We start from the raw sequence: 24,125 nt of genomic DNA, 5'->3' as shown, positions 1-24,125 counted from the left end.
ATTTGGATTCGGTGAGCGACGGCGACGTCGAGAGGACGTGTTTTGTCTGTGCTCTCTAACACCAAAGCAGAAGACATTTTGTTTCTGCTTCACTTCACAGTTTTGGAAATTTCATTTTTATTGCCGACTTCCTTTTTGGCAGTTGCTTAGTTGTTATTTCTTTTTTTTTTTGTTGTTGTTGTTGTTGTTTCATATCGTGAAGCGAATGTTAAGTGAAGATGGCCGCAAGTGTCAACCCAGTCTTCTGAAAGGCAAAAGGACATTCCCGCAACAGACAACAGCTGTCCTGCTATCGTCCTAGTGATGTGCCTAGCTGCAGAGCAGATCGCCGGACAGGGGTCAATGGTTGGCGCCCAGCAGATAGGAGGACTGTGGTGGATCAATCCTGCCACCAAGAGGCCAGGTCTCACATGCTTGTGCGGGGACTGTTTGAGAGGCACAGTGCTCCAGCTAGCAATACGAACCCTTTCATTTTGCGGAGTGAGTCACTGACAATGAAACTGAGCATGCTCTCCCAAAAGCTGGATGTGAGCTCCGCTCATCCATTTAATACGAGAGAGCCAGGGATGTAGACCACAAACTGACACGTTTGTTTTTACGGGACGACCATTTTCATAACTGTCCCGTCAGTCCTCTTGAAAACGACTCTCAGTGCTAGTATTTTCATAGCAAGTGTATCACAGTTAGTATTTTCACGGGAAAAGTGTACCACAGAGAACAAAAGCTGCTTAAAATGCTGTCAATAACTTCAAAATGTATGGAACAAAATCATCACGCAGCTGAGTGTGTGAAAGACATAGTGTGCAGGTCCTGCAGGAAGCCTGGTCACAAGCAGGGAGACTCGGTCTGCCAGCTTTCCCATTCGGACAAGCCAAGGAGAGAAAGTGTGAGTGAGGTTGATGAGAAAGATGAGTCAGTAAGAAAAGAGACGGTGTGAGGTGTGAGAGATGAATCACAGAGAAAAAAGAGAGCACTAATGAATGATGTACTGAATGATCAGAAAGAAAAGAGTAAGTGATTTGCAGGTGTCGGAAAAAAGGAGGGGGAAGAAAGACAAAACGCGCAGAGGACGAGCCCCCTCACGACAGGCCACACTAGGCACCTTCCTGGGGCTAAGGAGTTCCCCTCACCACCGCTCGGAGACTCCGAAGAGACCCAGTACTCGAGACCAGCCCTGAGGTAGAAGGGTGCAAGTAGGTGAAGGTGGTCAGTTTTCGGTCCAACCTCCCTGAAGGGGGCTGCCATGGGTAATGCCCGACAATGACTGGAACTGATCTTTACGTTGAAGACCTGGCTTCACACGATGGACTCTGAATTTGTTTTCCTATTTACACTTTGGAAACATATCCTAACGTATGGTAAAAATTGTTATACAAACAGCAATAGTAATGGATAAGATAATAAAGAAAACAAACAAACAACAAATACACTGCATTGTAGGAGATCGGAAAAACAAATTCAAAAGACTATCAATATTTCATTATTTCAAAGTTATATCATTTGCCAAAAAGAAGCTCATAATAATCATCAACCAGTATAGAAGACTATGGAAGTTGAAGCTGTGACACATGCTCTCCAGTGGCTGTCATCTACTCCTGGATCAGACTCCATACCAGCAGAGGTCTACAAGGATGGAGGCACTGTGCTGACTGAGAAGCTTCATCAGCTGTACTCACTCATGTGGAAAGAAGAGACAATCCCCCAGGATTTCAAAGATGCATCTATCATTCACTTGTACAAGCGAAAGGGGAACCGGCAAGCCTGTGATAACCATTGGGGCATTTCCTTGCTCTCCATCGCAGGCAAGATACTTGCCAGGATCCTACTTAATCGCCTCACAGCACACCTTGACCAAGGTCATTTGCCTGAGAGCCAATGTGGATTCCGGAAAGAGCGCGGAACCACTGACATGGTGTTTGCTGCAAGGCAGCTGCAAGAGAAATGTCAGGAGCAAAATGCTGATCTGTTCTCCACCTATGTCGACCTCACTAAGGCCTTCGACACCGTGAGTAGAGAGGGACTGTGGAAGATCATGGCCAAGTACGGATGCCCTCGGAAATTTATTTCCTTGGTCAGCCAATTCCATGAAGGCATGCAGGCTCGAGTCCAGGACAATGGTGAAACATCTGCTCCTTTTGCTGTCACAAATGGTGTCAAGCAAGGCTGCGTCCTGGCTCCAACGCTGTTCAGCCTCATGTTCTCTGCAATGCTTACTGATGCCTTCAGAGATGGCGATGTTGGAATCGGCCTAAAGTACCGAACAGATGGCAAGCTGTTAAACCTCAGAAGGCTTCAAGCAAAAACGAAGGTCATGACAGACATCATCAGAGACTTTTTGTTTGCTGATGATTGTGCCCTCAACGCTGGATCTGAAGCTGACATGCAACTCAGCGTCGACAAGTTTGCCACTGCCAGCAGGAACTTCGGCCTTACCATCAGCACGAGGAAAACTGAAGTTCTCCATCAGCCAGCCCCAGGGAAACCCTACGTTGAGCCCAACATCACAGTCAACGGTCAGAGACTCAGTGCGGTGGAGCGGTTCACATACCTTGGCAGCACACTGTCACGAAATGTGACAATCGACGATGAAGTGAACGTCAGGATTGCAAGAGCAAGCGCAGCTTTTGGTAGACTCAATGCAAATGTCTGGAACAGAAGAGGCATTAGTCTTGAGACCAAGCTAAAGGTCTACAGAGCAGTAGTTCTCCCCACACTACTGTACGCCTGCGAAACTTGGACAGTGTACCAACGACATGCCAAGAAGCTGAACCACTTCCACACAACATGCCTCAGGAAGCTACTGAACATCAAGTGGCAAGACAAGACCCCTGACACAGAGGTGCTCGCAAAAGCCACCCTTCCCAGCATCTTCACCATCCTGATGCAGTCCCAGCTTCGCTGGGCTGGACACGTGGCGCGCATGCCAGACCATCGGCTGCCCAAAAGGCTCTTCTATGGCGAGCTGCAACAAGGGAAGAGATCACACGGAGGTCAGAAGAAGCGCTTCAGAGATACTCTGAAAGTCTCTCTGAAAGCGTTTGATATCAACCCTGACTCCTGGGAGGAATCTGCAGTGGACCGTGACAAATGGCGCGCTGCTGTGCACAAAGGCGCCAGGTTGTGCGAGGCCAACAGGACTGCTGCAGCTGTTGAGAAGAGGCAGGCCAGAAAGTCACGGGCAAACAAGCTCCCTGACAATGATATGCCTGTCTTTGTCTGCCCCAACTGTCAGCGAACATTTCGTGCGCAGATTGGACTATTCAGCCATCTGCGCACTCACAGATAGATTCATGAGCATCCTTCCCCCCCACCCCACCACCACCCTCCCCCCATCCCCCATCCCCCATCTGGATGACAACGATGGTCATCATCGATCTCGATGGACACACCACCACCACCACCATCTATTCATACACCTGGAAATCAACATGCCATGATTATGACTGACTCAATGAACCTTATACAAAAAATTGAAAGGAATTGGTAAGCGAAGCTCGTGCTGTGCGAAGCATTGCTCTGCATTGACCGAGTCGTGAGATTGGCGTTTTGCGTTTTGCTTATGCGGCCTTTTCCACTGTCCTGTTTTGTTTCATAGTGTTTTCCTTTCCATTTCGACCAGCACTCGAGCACTGTGAGATTTCGATCGGTTGAACTATGGCAGTGACATTTGCAACAGTCAAAACAGAAAGACATCCCCGATCTGGAAAATAACTGACCGACCGTTTTAGAAATTTGTGTCGCGGCGGAAAGAACAGCGGGCCAATGATCCATTCTGGGTGCTCAGCATATCAGAGGCCTTTGCAGAATTTACCCAGCGACCAGAGAGGCACGGATGGAGATACTGGTGAAAGGTCTAAGGCTCAGGGAAACGACCACCCAGGTATGCAATACCAACCCCTTTATCCTCCGGTCGGACACACGTGAGGACAAGCCGACAACAAAAGTGTGGATAGACAATATCCCTATTTCAGTAGCGGACACCGAAAAAGAACATTCTCTTGCGCAGGCAGGCTGCGAATTAAGATCAAAGATAACAAGAGGCAAGGCCTTCAAGACTCACTTGTGATACACTTAAAAAAAAAAAAATCTAATCGTTAAAATGTGTTCTGGATTTGTTATTATAAAGCTTTGTGTTTAAAAAAAAAAAAAGAAAAAAAAAGTCCTGACCAGAATCGAACCCCGCGTATTCGGGTGAGAAGAAACTGCCTTATCCATTACACTATCGTGGCTCCTTAACTGACGTTCTAAAATTTAACATTTGAGCATACTTTTTTAAAGGGCGATAAATCAATTACGGTATTCGCAGTGAGAACGCTGTTTAAATCATATTATTCTGGTGTATCTTGGGCATTCAAAAAAATCTTTAAGGGCAATAAAAAATTCTTTTTAATGGCTATCGCCGCAATCACACTGCAACATTTAGCCGTTTCCACTAGATCTAGATAGATGTACAAGTTTAGTTACACCCGCCGGGAATGTAGTACGACACGGTCGATTCAATTTCTCTTTTATGTTCATTCTAGTTTTATAGTTTTGAAGTTGATATGAAAATTTAGTATTTTGCTGAACTAATAACATGTAGAGCCAAGTACAAGTACTTCTAAACGTCGTAAGAAGTGAAAAGGACTTCATTTTGAGAAAAGTCAAGACTGGAATTTTTTTCGTTTCATCATGATCAGTTCAAGGGTATTAACTCGCATGGTTTACAATTTTTAACTGTGAATTCCGACATTCTGTGGATATTTTTATGGCGGTTTGGGGCATAATCCAGTAAGTGATGAGGCGTTCACAAATCTTTCTCTGAATAAATATTTAATGGTCTCCTTCTCCAACTTTCCATCACATGTTATCGTGTATTGTCCATTGAATATAGGATTGAACAGGCAGGTCAACAACTTGAAACAAAATGGCGTCGTTCGCGTTCCCGATGAATATGAGCACGCGCTTTGAATGTGTATAAATATGTGTACGCAATTGATTTTTGCCCATGACCTTCAGGGATCAGCCAACAGATCTGTAAAGTCCACTTGTCGTATTGATCTTAGGATTTTCCGAAAAAGACCACTTGGGCGAATGAACATAGTGAAAGCCCTGTACACTGAGAGTAAAACACACAAGCTTTTTATGTATTGAGTATAATTTCAAAATGTAATGTTTAAGATGTGAAAGATCAGTTTAAAGCAAATTAAGTCCCCTAGCATTAATTACAGAGTAATTTCCCTTTTTTCACTATCTGCACCAAAACGTTTGCAAAATAAATAAAACTTCCATGCTTAGCAAAAGAAGTTCCTGTTTTAACAAAAAATGATAATAATGACTGCTCTTGTTGTTGTGTCAGAATATCAGATCAAAGTGCCAAGTTTAGAGAATATAAAAAATATAAATATAACAGTAAATGCAGTTTGCATATAATCTGGCTTCTTTTTATATTTTTGTGCCCATCCCAGAGGGGCAATATTGTTTTAAACAAGATGATTGGAAAGAACTGAATTTTTCCTATTTTTATGCCAAATTTGGTGTCAACTGACAAAGTATTTGCAGAGAAAAAGCAATGTTAAAGTTTACCACGGACACACACACACACACACACACACAGACAACCGAACACCGGGTTAAAAAATAGCCTCACTTTGTTTTAAACAAGATGACTGGAAAGAACTGAATTTTTACTATTTTTATGCCTATTTTGGTGTCAACTGACAAAGTATTTGCAGAGAAAATGTCAATGTTAAAGTTTACCGCAGACACACACACACAGAGACAAAGACAACCGAACACCGGGTTAAAACATACTCACTTTGTTTACACAAGTGAGTCAAAAATGGAAAGGGCTAGGGATGTTGACCACAGACTTACCAGATTCTTGACTGGACACAAATTTGTGTACATCACAGTGCCAACCAAACCTCTTGACACTGCACTTAAAGTTAACATATTCTCTGCCAAAATCTATCACAATGAACAGAAATCTATCAAAAAATCGATAACCTGCTCATGCTGTTTACAACTCAACCACCACGTTTCTGAGTACACAAGTGATGTGGTTTGCAGAGAATGTAAACAAACAGGACACAAAAAGGGTGATCCCTCCTGTCAGTTTAAAGACAAATAGACTTGCAAACAACCCAACGTCCTCATTATCCCCCCGTAATCCCCCCCTCAAAAGACGGTGAAGGCCAATTTGAAATCCGCTGATGCAAAATGTTCCACTCTTGACACCTCTGTTGAACCTGTTGACAGGAGGCGTCCTGCAGTCCATCAGTCTCTTCTCTCTTCTCTGTAACATGCCTCATGTAGCAGGTCCCAAACCCCCAAGCTTGGCAGATCCAGAGAACGACGCAGCCCGAGAGAGAGCAGAGGGAAGCAGCCCAGGCGTGACGGCTCGAGGTCGGCCAGCCCCGCGACGACTGACGACGCCTTGGACGTCCAGCCAGCGACAGTGTATCAGTGTGGGTAACGCCCACAAATCTCAACTCTCCTTCGGATTTGACCCAGCTTTTGTGTAATGGACTGATCAGTATATGAATTGTGATTGAACGGTCATGACATAACTATATATGTTTATATGCAAATATCATGGAGAAACTTCAGATCGCATCCTTAAATGTAAGAGGATTAAACAATAAGATTAAAAGAAATACAATATTTAGAACGTTAAGAAATAGAAAATATAATTATTATTTGTTTGCAATACGCCCACGTAACAGAAGCAGACATAGAATTATGGAAAAAAAAATAATGGGGAGGCAGAATTATGTTTAATATAAACACAAACAGAAGTAGGGGAGAAGTTATTTTGATTTCTAGATATTTCAAGGGGTAAACGGGGGTAATCATATTGAAAGAAAGAATACGGGCTATTTCTGTAACGTAGGGAGATAATCAAATAATAGTAGTAAATGTATATCACCTAACAATTCATCAGAAAAAAAAACCAAATTTTTTTCAAGAACATGGTAAAAACTCTTAGTGAATATAGTGATAGAAATCTTGTGATTACTGGTGATTTTAATTGTGTGCTCAATAACGAGCTAGATATAGTATCAGGGCTACCACATAATGTATCTGAAGTAGAAACTTTAAACCAGACAATTAATGCTTTAGGTTTAACTGACGTTAAAGAATATACCATTTTGGAGAATATACCATTCTACAGAAAAAGACTTCACTTGGAACCGTTTTAACCCCTTCAAATTGTCTCGTCTCAGAAAATGTACTGAATTCATGTGTGTCCTGCGATCATATTATTATCCCAACTTCCGACCACAAAACAGTGATTTAGAAATTAATGATGAAAAGTTTGTACGAGGTCCAGATTACTGGAAATTCAACAATAATTACCTTAAAACGAGTTATTGGTGCAAAGAATGAATGACATGTTTGGCACTTTATTAGAAGAAGGCAATTACCCAGTACTATAGACAGATGGGAATTAGGGAATTATGCAAAATAGAAATAAGAAATTTTTGTATCGAGTTTGGTAAAAATATGTCTTGTGAAAAGAGAAATCAATGCATGCACTTTCAGTGTAGGATTAAAGAACTAGAAGAACAAATAAGCAACCATCCTGAGAATAAGAACCTGCACACAGAATACCTTAATGTTAAACAGAAATTGGAAGTCATACAAACAAATAATACTTGAGGTGCACAGATAAGAGCTGGAGTAAAATGGACAGAAGAAGGGGGAAAAATACCAAATATTTCTTAAGTTTAGAAAAGGCCAGAAATACAAAAAAGATTATAACAAGAATCCATACTGATTCTGGTGAAATATTGACTACCCAGAAGGAAATACTACAAGAACAGGTTAACTTTTACAAATCCTTATACAATCAGAAGGCTGATGTGGCAGATGTTAATGAACCTACAGATAGGTTTATGGAACATGAAACCTTAAGGAAACTGAGTAAAGATGAAACCACCCTATGCAATAGCATGATAACTGAGAAAGAAAGTACAGAAGCTTTAAAAATGATGAAAAATGGGTCAGCTCCTGGCTGCGATAGACTAACAACCGAATTTATAAAATTCCTTTGGAATAAATTAAGCAAAGTAATCACAAATTCTTTTAATGATTCATTTGATAGAGGGGAACTCTCATACACACACAAAGACAATGTATCATAACTTTACTTCATAAAGGTGGGGATTTACACAGAGAACAGTTGAATAATTGGAGACCAATCACACTAACAATTACAGACGACAAAATATTTTACCAAAAGTATTAGCTGTTAGAATGGGGAAAGTGATACACATGTTAGTCAATGAGGATCAAGTAGGATACATTAAAGGTAGGAACATAGCAACAATTATAAGATCAATAGATGATGTTATTAATTACCTTATTAAAACTGGAAAGCAGGTTACTAGTTAGTACTTGACTATGCAAAGGCGTTCGTCTCGATATCTAAAGACTACATGCTCTATGTTTTTGATATATTTGGCTTCGGAACAAACTTTCAGAAATGGGTTTCAGTTTTAATAAATAAAAATCAAAGTTGCATTTATCAAGGTGGGTGGATTTCTGAACCAATTGATGTTAATAGTGGCATACGTCAGGGTTGTCCCTTCTCCCCCTTAGCATTTATTCTCGCTATTGAGGTCTTTGCTATCAGTATTAGAAATAGCCCCATAGAAGGTATCCATTTACCCAGAAAATTAAACAATTAGCTGATGACACATTATTTCTTAAAAATTGAGAGGATATGATACAGTCCCTCAATATAGTTAAATCTTTTGAATCGTTTCCAGGATTAAAACAAAACCTTAACAAAACGAAGGCTCTGAGAATGGGTAGACAACTTAATGAGCAAAATCTTCCCTTTACTTTGGTAGACAAAATGAAAATTTTGGGAATAAACTTCCAGACAGATAAGATGGCAAAACACATTGAAGGTAACTGGAAAGATAGACTTCGTAGAATGCAAATTCAGATAAAAGAATGGAGTAAGAGAGATTTAAGTATTCACGGGAAAATTGTTATCATAAAGACCTTTTTAATTAGTCAACTTACATATGTAATCCAGTCAAATGGAATCCCAGAAAGAGTACTAAACCAAATCAATACCATGTTATACAAATTTGTTTGGCAAAGACAATTCTCCAATAGAAGTGCTTTTGAAATGGTGAAACGTAGAATAATGGAAGCTGAGTATGAGAAAGGAGGCGTTAAAATGGTTAATGTAATAGAATTCCAGAAATGTTTAAGTCTGCAATGGGTTTGGAAATTATTTCATGAAACAGATAGGAATTGGAGCCTTATACCAAGATAGCATTTACATAAGATAGCTAGTAGCAAAGGAATTTTTTTTGTAAACTGTCGATCAAAGCAATTTAAAGAATTGGAAGAAATACAGAACTATTTCTGGAAAGATGTTTTCACCACTTATCTTGATAATAAAACAGAAACAAAAACGGAAAATGTAAATTACGAAAATTTTACAGACCAAACATTATTCCACAATGAATTAATAAAGTATAAAGGTAAACCACTTTACTTTCCACGACAATGGGTAAAACGGGGTATTGGGTACATAAAAGATGTCATCAATATACATGAAAACGGAATACTTAGAAGAAATCAGCAGGTTACTGGATACAAAAAAGGCAAACACCATGTTCGAGTATTATGCTTTATATAATGCAATACCGAAAACATGGCTGAAATGGATATAGCAACATGCACCTGTTCACAAATCTGTCCAAGCCATTCCATGTGATGCAAGCACTTACCACGCAAAACCAAAAGAAATTAAGAAAATGTTGTCAAATCATACTACAGACAGAACATTAATTACACATGCTGCAGAATTTTGAAAGAAAAAATCAGATTTTGTATTTAACGATAATGTATGGGTTTTGTCAAGAAAAGCGATAAAGGAAGTTAGATTGCGTGAACTACAATGGAAAATAACCACAACATTTATCCTGCAAACATAATTCTTCAGAAAATGAAGATAACAGATACCAACATATGTGATCATTGTACTGATGAAATTGACTTACTTGAACATTTCTTTTTCTGCCCCCCAGTAAAGATATTTTGGCAACATCTTGAACATTTTCTTCATTGTAAGATTGGCGTTGCTATGAAATTCAGTGTCACAGATGTTTTATTTGGAATTCAAAATGATCTGTTGCCTCAAAAAAAATTAACAATTATTAACCGTATCTTGCTGATAGGTAAAAAGTGTATTAGTATTGTGCGAAAAACAAAGATGTTACAGTCACTTCGTATTATTAATTTTTTGAAAAACATTTACATATCTGACGAAAGTGTTTCCCTATGTTGTCATTATAAGCCCTGAACAAATGCATTCGCACACACGCGCGCACACACACACACATACCATGTGAATGCAAGAGAAACAGTGCCCATGAACAACATACAGCAGACACTGGAAAACACCTATCAAACATTCAATGAATTGAAAATTGTCCATCTGAAGAAAAACACAAGATAATCTTGGCTGACGTACGCCTGATATGTAGTCCAATTTTTCGTGTGTGTGTGTGTTATGTTGTACTTTTCATGTAACTGAAGATGTAAAAAACAACAAAAAAACACAAACAAAAAAACCCTGAAAAAAGAAGAAAAAGGAAGAGGGAAGAAAAGAAAAAAAAAGGAAGATTAATTCTAAGTTTTGTGCATATAATTGTATGATTTGTATGGCTTCCTTCCATATTATTGCCAATATCAGTAAATGAAAAGTTGTATTTATTCTAAATGCTATTGATTACTATGACATAGTTATGGAATGCCCAGTACTAGTTTATTTCCATGTTGTTTAGATGATTTAACTGATTGTGTAATTTACATACAAAATAAAACGGTGGTCGACCCAAGAAAGTGCGGGTACAAAAAAAAAAAAAGAAAAAAAAAAAGAAGTGATGGGGTGGTAAGGTGGTGTTTGTGAAGGTGAAGACAGGTAGGTGTTTGCAGAAGAGAGCCGCAGCCAAGCAAGGTAGACTTGGAAAGATGTTGCGCTGTTTTTGTAAACAAAGTGAGTCTGTGTTTTAACCCGTTGTTTGGTTGTCTCTGTGTGTGTGTGTGTGTGTGTTTGTGTGTGTGCGTGCGTGTGTGTCCATGGTAAGCTTTAGCATATGCTTTGTCAGCTGACACCAAATTTGGCATAAAAATAGGAAAAATTCAGTTCTTTCCAGTCATCTTGTTTAAAACAATATTGTACCTCTGGGATGGGCACAAAAAAATTAAAAAAGAAGCCAAATTATATGCAAACTGAATTTACTGTTATATTTATAGATTGTTTATTCTCTTAACTTGGCACTATGATCTGATACTCTGACACAGCAACAAGAGCAGTCATTTTTATCATTTTTTGTTCAAACAGGAACTTCTTTTGCTAAGCATTGAAGTTATATTTCTTTTGCATGTCTGGTGCATTTGGTGCAGATAGTAAAAATGGGAAAATAATCTGTAATTAATGCTATGGAGGTTAATTGGCTTTAAACTGATCTTTCTCATCTTAAACATTACATTTTGAAATTATACTCAATACATAAAAAGTTTGTATGTTTTACTCTGTGTACTGGGCTTTCACTATGTTCATTCGCCCAAGTGGTCTTTTTCGGAAAATACCAAAATCAATACTATGAGTGGACTTTATAGATCTATTGGCTGAGCCCTGAAGGTCATGGGCAAAAATCAATTGCGTACACATATTTAAACATATTCAAAGCACGTGCTCGCAACCTCGAAGGGCGACATTTTGTTTCAAGTAGTTGACCTGCCTGTTCAATCCAATATTCAATCGACAATACACGATAATACCCTGTGTTCTAGACTGGGTAGCTTAAGGAAAGCGAGTCTTTCATGATAAGGCTTGTTCTTCAAATGACCGATGAGTTTCGTTACCCGTCGCTGAACGTGTTCCACCTCTCTGCACAAGATTTTTGACTGCGGGTTCCAGACTGAATGTCCATATTCCAAAATGGGTCTAACCAGGGATCTGAACAATTGAACAAACAGGTCTTCAGAGACAGAGACAAAGTCGTTTATCTCCGCCAAAAATGACCACCACCATTCCACGCCTTGAGATCGTCCACCCCAACCATCTCTTATCGTTTCAATTATGATCTAGTTACAGGCTGACAACAACACAGACTGTTAGGTAATGTTTTACAGTGTTTTTGACTCACTTGTGTAAACAAAGTGAGTCTATGTTTTAACCCGGTGTTCGGTTGACTGTGTGTGTGTGTGCCATTTTCTCTGCAAATACTTTGTCAGTTGACACCAAATTAGGCATAAAAATAGGAAAAATTTAGTTCTTCCCAGTCATCTTGCTTAAAACAATATTGCACCTCTGGGATGGGTACAAAAATATATAAAAAAAGACAAATTATATGCAAACTGGATTTACGGTTATATTTATATTTTTTATATTCTCTAAACTTGGCATTTTGATCTGATATTCTGACACAACAACAAGAGCAGTCATCTTTATCATTTTTTGTTCAAACAGGAACTTCTTTTGCTAAGCATGGAAGTTATATTTATTTTGCATGTCTTTGGTACAGATCGTAAAAAAGGGAAATTAATCTGTAATTAATGCTAGGGGGCTTAATTTGCTTTAAACTGATTTTTCTCATCTTAAACATTACATTTTGAAATTATACTCAATACATAAAAAGCTTGTGTGTGTTTACTCTCAGTCTTTCACTATGTTCATTCGCCCAAGTGGTCGTTTTCGGAAAATACTAAAATCAATACGACCAGTGGATTTTATAGATCTATTGGCTGAACCGTGAAGGTCATGGGCAAAAATCAATTGCATACACATATTTATACATATTCAAAGCGCGTGCTCATATTCTTCGCGAATGCGAACGACGCCATTTTGTTTCAAGTTGCTGACCTGCCCGTTCAATCCTATATTCAATCGGCAATACATGATAACATGTGATGGAAAGTTGGAGGAGACCGTTAAATATTTATTCAGAGAAAGATTTCTGAACGCCTCATCACTTACTGGATTATGCCCGAAACTGCCATAAAAATATCACCAAAATCAGTCGGAATTCACAGTTTAAAATAATAAACCATGAGAGTCAATACCCTTGATGAAATGTGAAAATTTCCAGTCTTGACTTTTCTCAAAATAAAGTCCTTTTCACTTCATACGACGTTTAGAAGTACTCGTACTTGGCTCTACATGTTATTTGCTTAACAAAATACTAAATTTTCATATCAACTTCAAAAATATAAAATTAGATGGTAAACTGGGGCGTCATTTACCCTGAGACTGATGTCAGTCATGCTTATAGCAGACGATGCTTGTTACACACTGTGTTCGACATCACAGAAAGGCGGTAGAGAAGGGAAAGAAGAAGAACAACAACGGCAGAGACAGCAACCACTGATGAAGTCAGTCAGCCATCCACCCTCAAAACTGACCAGTCTGACAACTCCCCACTGGCTCAGTTTCTGCATCAGCGGCAGACTACCCCGGGCCTGCACTACGTCACTAGGCTAGACAACACAGTGTCACACGCCTTTGAAACACAGCTATCCTGAACAACAGATCTTGTCAACTTGATATCATCTTTATAATGAAGATCAGAACATGTGTGGGTTGAATCAATATTATTCATATCATACAATTTAATATAGAGCTGAATACTATGACATGTCTTGTGAATTTTAACTTTGATATTGAATTTCTTCAAACTCGCTCACACACACACACGAGAGAGAGAGAGAGAGAGAGAGAGAACAAGAAAAAAAATCTTTGTACATGAGGATACATAAATATTTATTACATGAAAGAGTTGTTTGTTGTGCTCACATGTGTGTATCTGTGTGTGTGTGTGTGTGTGTGTGTGTGTGTGCGTGAGGTTCTGTAACAATAATTGAGCACAAAATAGTTTCAAATGTGGAATGTATTTACTGAATTAGATGTGTATGAGAAAGAGACAGAGAGAGATTACAAGATAAAATTCTTTCTTCATGAGGATAATAGATATATGATAAATGAAAGTTTGTTGTGTTTACATATATATATATATATATATATATATATATATATATATATATATATATATATAATGTATTTGTGTACACATGTTTTGAGCACAAAATAGTTTCGAATGTGGAATGTATTTACTGAATTAGAGGTGCATGACAGAGAGAGAGAGAGAGAGAGAGAGAGAGAGAGAGTACAAGAAAAAATCTTTATACATGAGGATACATAGATATTTATAAAAGGAAAGAGTTGTTTGTTGTGTTCACATGTGTGTATCTGTGTTTGTGTGTGTGAGGTTCTGTAACAATAATATAGTATGACTGATAACAGTTTACATAACTGATTTCAGACAACTGGGAAACAGACCCTGGCCAGACTGATCCATTCTGGGGCGGGGGGGTGGGGGGTGGGTGGTGAACCATGCATCTTGTATATGGAATGTAACTGAACTTTATCTCTTATATGAAGTTGAATCCTTTTTCACTTAAACACAGTACGTGTGTGTGTGTCAGGTTCTGTAACAATAATTGAGCACAAAATAGTTTCAAATGTGGAATGCATTTACTGAATTAGATGGGTATGAGAAAGAGACAGAGAGAGATTACAAGATAAAATTCTTTACTCTTGGGGATAATAGATATATGATAAATGAAAGTTAGGTGTATTCATATATACATACATACATACATATATATTATATATTATGTATTTGTGTACACGTTTTGAGCACAAAATAGTTTCAAATGTGGAATGTATTTACTGAATTAGAGGTGCATGACAAAGAGAGAGAGAGAGAGAGAGAGAGAGAGAGAGAGAGATTACAAGAAAAAAATCTTTATACATGAGGATACATAGATATTTATTAAATGAAAGAGTTGTTTGTTGTGTTCACATGCATGCGCGTGCGTGCGTGCGTGCGTGCGTGCGTGTGTGTGTGTGTGTGTGTGTGTGTGTGTGGTTCTGTAACAATAATATAGTAAGACTAATAACAGTTTACATAACTGATTTCAGACTGCTGGGAAACAGACCCTGGCCTGACTGATCTATCTGTTGAACCATGCATCTTGTGTATGGAATGTAACTGAACTTTACTTCTTATATAAAGTTGAATCCTTTTACACTTAAACAAAAAGCAAATTTGAGTTTGAACAATCATTTCAAACAAATAGCCATGCACATTGTTAATATCTATATTTACTTTTAAAGCAAATTTGAGTTTGAATAATCAAACACATAAGCATGCACATTGTTAATGTCTTTTTTTTCACACTGTATTACACTTTTTCTCAACAATTATAAGCTTATAATTATGTAATTAACAGTTTTTGTTTTTCATACATAGTAAAAAGCTCACTGTTCAGTTACATCTTATGTATTTATATAAATACATGTATAAGATGTAACTGACCTATATTAATCATTTGAATTTTGATTTTCATGTGTGAGCATGTAATGCAGCTGCATACTCAAATAGATGTATATATGACTTTGAAGTTTACACCAGAAAAAGAGTGTTTTAAAAAATGGTCTACATTATGAATTAATAAAATATGTGTGTGTGTGTGTGTGTGTGTGTGTGTGTGTGTGTTGGGTCCTACTGAATCAGGGTTATCACAAAAATCTGTACTATGATGAAAATGTGTTGGGAATGTCACTTTTTCTAATACTAATTGTAATCATGAAGCAGACAGGCACATTGTTAATACCCATATTGAGTTTTTTCACATTGTATTGTTTTCTCTATGATTAAGCTGATAATGCATTGCGTAATAGTTTAACAAAAAGTTCAGTTACATCGTATATAATTATACATGTATGTAACATAACTTCATTACCTATCTTGTGTGTGTCTGTACGTTGGTCACACTTAGGTGCATTTCCTCTTTCATTTAAACAAAAGCAAGTGCGAGTTGGAAATGTTTTTTTTTTCCTTTGTGACTTTAATTTTGAAAAAAAAAGTGAAAAAAAAAAAAATAAAATAAACAATGTGAAATCCAACACAACTTTGTATGGACTATATTTCTATGTTGGGAGGTGCACATGACTATTGTTTTGCAACTGATTTTTTGTGTGCTTTGATTCAATTGTTGCAGTCAGTGCATGTCACAAGTGCGTCTTGAAGGCCTTGCCTCTCTTGTCTTCTTTTATTCTCTTTCTTCCAGACCAGGAGAGTTCTGAATTGGTCTGGCACTCACTCGCTCCTTATATTCAGTTCCACCAAACCGCAATGCCAGTGCCATGAAGTGACTCACGAAACCAGCCCTCCGCGAGCCTTGAGGGGCCTAGCTTGTGTTTGTTTGACCAAATTTTGCGGTGTCCGACTTTCGGCTCGGGTAGCTAACACAGACATTACATATCACACAAAACTGCAAGAGACGAGCATTTTCTGAAGCTAAACCATTTTCTAAAAAACAATGTAGTTAAAAACTGTAAACAAAAAGAGTCACTGAATGAACGAGCTTTTAACGAGTTCATGTATCATTTCTGTATGACAACAATTAATACATTGCGATATGTAATACAACTGTAACAGTGAAGTAACTGAAAATCCTGAATTTTCAACTATATAAAAAATCATCTATAGAATCTGCTTCTAAAGATTCTTATGTCAAAATTCAAGTGAAAACTCAACAGACAGTTCCTGTGTTAGCGCCGCTTGGCGGTGCTTTTGACACTAGTGATCGGAAATGAAATACTTCGTTTAAACCAACCCCTGGCGTAGAGCCGACGCCAGGGGTTGCTTCTGACGGTGGGAGGGACCCTCGCGTCCCACAGGACAGCTACCACCCACCCAAGCTGGGCAGCCACCAGCCAATTAGGTGCTGTCCCGCCACGACCTGCCTTCTTCTATGGATGTACGAGAGTTTCAGTTTCAGTAGCTCAAGGAGGCGTCACTGCGTTCGCACAAATCCATATATGCTACACCACATCTGCGAAGCAGATGCCTGACCAGCAGCATAACCCAACGCACTTAGTCAGGCCTTGAGAAAAAAAAAGAAAGGTGAATAAATAATAGATAAATACATAAAAAACAACTACAACTACTAATAATATGTATAAGGTCCAAAAACTTGATGAAATCAACAATAAGTGTACATAAATAAGTAAATAAATAAATAATAATTATAATATAAAAAGGTAGTAATAATAATAATAATAATAAATAAATAAATAAGAACAATGATGATAAATAAGCAAATAAATGTAAAACATGAAGACACACAAACACCCACACATGCGTAACAGATATGCATCAAACATGCAGTTTCACAGATATGAAAGAACAGTCAAATACACATAAACATACATGAGCCCCAACACACACACACACACACCACACACACACATTACCCTGCACCTCCTCTACCTCCCTCCTCCACACACTCATTTCTCGGCTACGTATTGCAGCTTCCACGGTACACACACACACACACAGAGATGAACACTTACTTGTACAAGCACACACACATACGCCCATATCCCCCACCCCCAAACACATATATATATATACACCCGCATGTTCCAATATCCCGTTGCTCCCACAGTGTAGGCATGCATACACTCACATACCTCATCATCTACCCCCCCCTCCGATTTTCCTAGATGTAGGCCGCTCGTTGGTGATGCATTACCAGCAAGTCTGTCAGTTCGCTCATTTCCCTTAACACCTGCATGTCCTGAGCAGTATGACCATGTGAGGTTTTTAATCTGAAAGTTGCGCATTGCCTTATGCCACTCTGGGCTTGCCATTCCGTTTTCAATTTTCTTTATGAGGTTCATTGAGTCGGTTAGAATCATGGCATGTTGGTTTCCGGGCGTATGGATGGACGATCTCCACTGGAGGGCATGTGTCACAGCTTCAACTTCCATCGTTAGGCTGGAGGTTGTGACTTTGTAGGCAGCATTCTCTTCCCTAAATGTTTTTCCATTCTGTTTCGCAGTGAATCCCCAACCGGATTGGTCTTTGGTGACTGAGCCATCTGTGTATATGATGATGTCCTCTTCTTTACTGTTTTCTTCTATGAGTAGCTTCACTTCCGCATCAGTTTTGCCCTCTGGCTATTCCCGACAATGTCTTCCTAGAGTGGGTGAAATGGCTGTGTTGAATAGATGGTTGAGGTTTCTGGGGTTTTTCTCCCATTCTTTTGTTTCTTTCAGGTCTTGTAGTCGGCATACTAGCTGGATTGTGTTTTCTGCTTGCCCCATCCATGATCTTCCTCGTCCTAGATGGCTGCCTTTTGGTTCTTTGACTGCGTCATGCAGTGGGTTTTGAGGGTTTTCTAATGCTTTGAAGTAGGTCTTAACCTGTTCTAACTTGTTTCTGGCTTGCACTGACGGAAGGTCAAGCAGGCATCGCATGGTTTCTGTGGGCGTGTCTTTTGTTGTTCCAAGGATCAGCCTCATAGCTTCATTTTGAACTCTTTCTAATTTTAGGAGGTTGCTTTGAGATGGTGTTATAAGCCCAAGTCTGTAGTCGATCACACTGAGGACGAGTGATTGGTATAGCAGGAAGAAGTGGCATTCTTCAATACCTTGATTGGTATAGCAGGAAGAGGTGGCATTCTTCACTACCTTTGGTTGCCACTGCTTTTAAGACTGAAAGGCCCTTTTTGCATTTGAGAACAGTATTTTCGTATGTTTTCTGAAGGTCAGCATCCTGTCGAAGTGTATTCCTAGGTAGCGTAGGCATTCAGTTTTCTCGATCTGTATCCCGTCGAATGACACAGGTGGTGGTGATTTGCTCGCGGTTCTGTTGTTGAGGGTGCATAGCAACGTTTGGGCTTTCGCTGGATTGATGGAAGATCCTGTGTCTTTGCACCATTGAGCAATATTTGTTTAGTTGTTTCTGGACGGCTTTAGTTCTTTCCTGAGCATCTTTCGAAGTTTTGAAGACCAGGCCATTATCCACAAGAGTAAGCACCCGAGCTATTCCATTGTTGTTTAAGTCTGCAAGGCCCTTCGTGTAGACATTGTAGAGGACAGGAGAGAGCGGAGACCCTTGTGGCAGTCACATGGATAGTTTAGAAGGTGCAGACATCCAATCTCCGAGGCGTATGACGACGGGTGTATGAAGATTAGGAGAATATCCGACAAGCAGGTCGTTAATTTCCGCACCAGGCAAAAAGAAAACTTCAAGAAATGGATCAACAATGAAACTGGCCTGTTGGAATGTCCGGACATGATGCCTGGGCTCTCCCAAGATCTGCAAGACATCAGTGACGCCAGAAAGACGGCCGTCATAAACAGCGAGCTAAAGAGACTAAATGTGGACACTGCCACTCTGCAGGAAACGCGGCTGGCTGACTCAGAAACACGCCCCAAGAGAGCACAGAGTAGGCTTTGCAGTCAGGAACAGCCTGCTGAACGTGATCGAACCAGGCAGCGGCGGTTCAGAACGACTCCTGACTCTCCGCCTCTGAAGGCTATGTCACTCTCGTCAGCGCATATGCTCCAACTCTGTCCACCTCTCCAGACGCCAAGGATGAGTTCTACGAAAATCTCGCATCAACCATAAGGAACATACCCAGGACAGAACAACTTGTTCTCCTGGGCGAGTGGGTACAAACAACGATTCGTGGCCCTCCTGTCTCGGTTCCTTTGGAGTGGGGAAAATGAATGAGAACGGACAGCAACTACTTGAGTTTTGTGCCTGCCATGAACTGTGCATCGCCAACGCCTTCTTCAGGACGAAGCCCCAACACAAAGTCTCCTGGAGGCACCCGCGGTCAAAACATTGGCACCAATGGATCTGATCCTAGTAAGACGAGCTGCCATCAAAAACCTTCTCCACACTCGCTCTTACCACAGCACAGACTGCGACACGGACCACTTTCTGGTATGCAGCAAGATCAGACTGCAACCAAAGAAGTTTCACTGCTCAAAGAAACAAGGGAACTCTCGCATTGACGTCAGCAAGATGTCTCAGCCAGACCTTGTAAAACAGTTTGCAGAGGCCTTTGAGAGAGAATTTGATGCATTGCAGCCCAGAGACTCTGCCACAGAAAGATGGGAAACGCTACGAGACACCATGCACCGCATTGCTATGGCCACCTTTGGGAAGAAAACCGCGAAGTCCCACGACTGGTTTGAGGCCAAATCATCAGAGATGACTCCCATTATTGAGGCCAAGGGCGCTGCACTTACCGAGTACAAACGGTCACCCAGTGAGAACCTGGAAATCCTCAAGGCTGCCAGGAGTAAGGTTCAGCTTAAACCCAGGCGATGTGTAAATGAGTACTGGACAAAGCTCAGCGAAGAGATATAGAATGCTGCTGAAAGAGGCAACATCCGTGGGATGTATGAATCGATGGCATCAAGAAGGCAATGGGACCAACACAGAGCAAGACTGCCCCCTCAAATCCTCCACTGGGGAAGTAATCAACGATCCTAGCCAGAAGATGGAGAGATGGGCGGAACACTACTCCAACCTCTACTCCACAGAAAACATGGTGTCCAACTCAGCCCTCGATGCCATCAAGTGCATGCCGGTCATGGAAGAACCTGACGCAGAGCCAACTGAGGGCGAACTCAGCAAGGCCATTAACAGCCTGACATCAGGCAAGGCACCTGGCAGCGACAGAATTCCCCCAGACCTCATTAAACACTGCAAGACTACTCTTCTGCATCCTCTGCACACAGTCCTCTGTCAGTGCTGGAATCAGGGAGCTGTACCGCAGGACATGAGGGACGCCAAGATCATCACCCTGTACAAAAACAAGGGCGAAAGGAATGACTGCAACAACTACAGAGGCATCTCGCCTCCCAGCATTGTAGGCAAAGTCTATGCTCGGGTCCTTCTAATCTGCCTCCAGAAACTGGCCGAACGCGTTTACCCGGAATCACAGTGCGGTTTCCGAGCAGAGAGGTCCGTGGTAGACATGATCTTCTCCCTTCGCCAAATCCAGGAGAAGTGCAGGGAGCAGAGGATGCCCCTGTATGTCGCATTCATTGACCTCACCAAAGCCTTTGACCTAGTCAGCAGAAACGGCCTTTTCAGGGCTCTTCGAAAGATCAGCTGTCCCCCTAAACTGCACAGCCTGATAGTCCTTCCACTCCAACATGAAAGGGACGGTGCAGTTTAATGGTAACCTCTCCAAGCCCTTCGACATATGCAGCGGTGTCAAACAAGGCTGCGTCCTCGTCCACACCCTATTTGGAGTCTTCTTTGCTCTTCTCCTGAGACATGCATTCAGCACAGCACAAGAAGGGATTTACCTGCGGACCAGATCAGATGGCAGGGTCTTCAATCTCGCCCGCCTCAGAGCAAGGACAAAAGTCCGCGAAGCCCTCATCAGAGACATCCTCTTTGCCGACAATGCCGCAGTTGTGACCCACACTCAGCAGGACTTGCAGTCACTAATGGACCGCTTCTCCCAGGCCTGCAGAGATTTCGGTTTGACCATCAGTCTCAAGAAGACAAACGTCCTAGGCCAAGACACGCCATCTCCACCAGCCATCACCATTGATGACTACGAGCTTGAAGCCATCCATCAATTCACAAACCGTGGGTCCACCATCACCAACAACCTCTCCCTTAACACCGAGATCGACAAGAGGATCGGGAAGGCAGCCATAACACTAGCCCGCCTCACACAAAGAGTGTGGACAAATTCCAAGCTGATCACGAAGACAAAGATGGCTGTATGCAACGCCTGTGTCCTCAGCGCCTTGCTATATGGCAGTGAGGCGTGGACCACACATGCTCGTCAGGAGAAAAAGCTCAATACCTTCCACCTGAGAAGCCTACTCGGCATCTCCTGGCAAGACAAGGTGACAAACACTTAAGTCCTGACTCGCGCTGGCCTCCCGACCATGTATACCATGCTGAGACTGTGCCAGCTGCGCTGGCTGGGCCACATTCGCCGCATGGAAGATGGTAGCATCCCAAAAGACATCCTTTATGGAGAGCTCGCCATGGGGCAGAGAAGCACCGGCCGCCCACAACTGAGATACAAAGATGCTTGCAAACCTGACATGAAGGTGCTTGAGATCAACACTGAGTCCTGGGAGGACCCTGCAGATGACTGCAACAGATGGAGAAGCACTCTCAAGAATCAGTTACGGATTGGTGAGGACAAACTGTCAGCTGCTGCAGCAGAAAAGCGAGCTCGCAGAAAAGGGACGGCAGCCAACATACCAGCATCACACATGTCACCGCTGTGACAGAGACTCTCTCTCTCGCATCGGTCTCTACAGTCACAGGCAACGCTACTTGGTCCAAGAGGACAGCCCAATTAGACATTAGGTCGGATATACTCTAACCATGGTCAGCCATGACCGAAGGAGGCCTACTACCCAATTATACATATATGATATGAATCAGATTAATAACGGAAATGTAAACATCTGCGAAACACGCTATAAAAATGTCTACGTACTGTAGAAACGTATTTTGCTCAAATCGGCATTGGCGAATTCCAATGGCTTGAAGAAGAGAGTTTTGTGGGGCCGAAATGCTGTCAGACATTTCGTACCATCGCATGCCTGTAACTTAGGTGTACACGGAAAGCGATACATGAGAAGAAAGCTTAATCATTTACATTTTAATGCACAGTCTAAATTCCACGGCAACTATATTGATTTATTGAAAATTAAGGTATTTTGTATGTTTCAAACGAGTGGATTTCGAAGATCGCGCCAAAATTCATTCAAATAAATATTAATTTAAAAGAGTTATAGGCTTTCTGGCCAAATGATATCATTACAGTTGAGAAGTATGATCTTTCTGAAGTCCAATAACATAAAAACTATAATCTCATCTGTTAGGAAGTGTTTATAATTTAACAAACTGATGAAAAAATCATACGGCTCCTTGTAAACTTGTGACTGATTTACCAACTTCCTCAGGAACCTTCAGCGAGTCACAAAAGTCGTCTGCTAAGCTGGCCCAACGAAGATTGCAGCCAACCCAGCTACAAAATTTTAAGTGGTATGGGGAGAACTGAGTGGCATGAGGCAATGCACAACTTTCAGATTCAAAAGCTTACACAGTCATTCTGTCCCGGAAACACAGGTGTTAAGGGAAATAAACGAGCTGACAGGCTTGCTCAGTTGCTGGTAATGCAACAACAACGAGCGGTGTGCATCTGGGAAACTCGAAATTCCTAAAAGTAAATGAGTACCTCAAAAACCAGGTACAAGGCTATCACACCATTGATCGCCTCACAGAAAGAGAGAGAGAGGAAGTGGTTTACTACAGCAGAAAGTCTGGGTAAAGTATGCTTGATCTGACAAGTGTGTGTGTGTTTGTGTTGCTAATACTAATAAAGTGGGTAACCTTATTGGTACGCTCAGCCTCCTCCTGGTATGTGATGGTGACCACGGCTAGCATCAGGTTCAACAAGTAGAAGGAGCCGAAGAACACGGTCAGAAAGAAGAAGATCACTGCCAGATACCCGTTGGTCAGCAGTACCTGCCCACCACATACACCTACCTTACTTCTCATTGCTGCAGAGCTGTGTGTGTGTGTGTGTGTGTGTGTGTGTGTGCTGGTTTGAGAATAATATGATGGTTCAGTGGACGGTCCATGTGTCAATCTTCAGAGCAGATGAAAAACGTCCTGAATAAACTGAACATACAGCAAAATCTAAAGAAAAACCTGCCTTTACAAGAAAAGTATGCGTACATTCAGAAAGGAAGTGTCAACACTTGTGGTGACATGCTATCGCATAGGACAGCCATTTCACGCGTGACTATACTTCATGCAGCTGTGCACTACTGTGTACTGCAGCCACGATGCACCAAACAGGTGAAAGCACAGCACAAACACAGTACAGTACAAAACAAGATAATGCAACAAAATACGACCCAAAGCAGTGAAATACAACATAATACAGTATAATAAGGATCAGCACAGCGCTGCATACCACAGCTCTGCAATGCATAACACAGTGCACAATGGAAAAAAACAGAGCACTGTACTGCTCTTCTGTGCAATGTCATTTATGTTAAAATCTGTAAAGTTACTTTTTATTCTGTCCATGGAAGCTGAACCCTGGTGACAACGATGCTAACAAAGCATTATAGTGCAGTGTATTGTATTACTTTTTGTCACAACAGATTTCTCTGTGTGAAATTCGGGCTGCCATCCCATGTGGGAGTGCGTCGTTATAGTTCAGTGCTACCCGTTTTGACTCAC

General features: G+C 40.9%; 1 protein-coding gene across 1 annotated transcript in view; it reads right to left on the bottom strand.

The window, feature by feature from the left end:
* LOC143280370 (uncharacterized) overlaps window positions 1–23,655 on the bottom strand; it is a 47,335-nt gene extending 23,680 nt beyond the window's left edge. Inside the window, exons 1-2 of the mRNA XM_076585007.1 lie at window positions 23,613–23,655; window positions 23,265–23,399 (exon numbers count right to left, since the gene is read on the bottom strand). Coding sequence (XP_076441122.1) covers window positions 23,265–23,318 — 54 coding nt within the window. The 5' untranslated portion in view covers window positions 23,319–23,399; window positions 23,613–23,655. The remainder of the gene's footprint in view (window positions 1–23,264; window positions 23,400–23,612) is intronic.
* Window positions 23,656–24,125: the final 470 nt, after the last annotated feature.

The sequence above is a fragment of the Babylonia areolata genome, chromosome 3, assembly GCF_041734735.1.
Source record: "Babylonia areolata isolate BAREFJ2019XMU chromosome 3, ASM4173473v1, whole genome shotgun sequence".
NCBI classification, from domain to species: domain Eukaryota; kingdom Metazoa; phylum Mollusca; class Gastropoda; order Neogastropoda; family Buccinidae; genus Babylonia; species Babylonia areolata.
The sequence above is the reverse complement of the archived record's forward strand: the minus strand, read 5'-3'. Positions and strand labels throughout refer to the sequence as shown.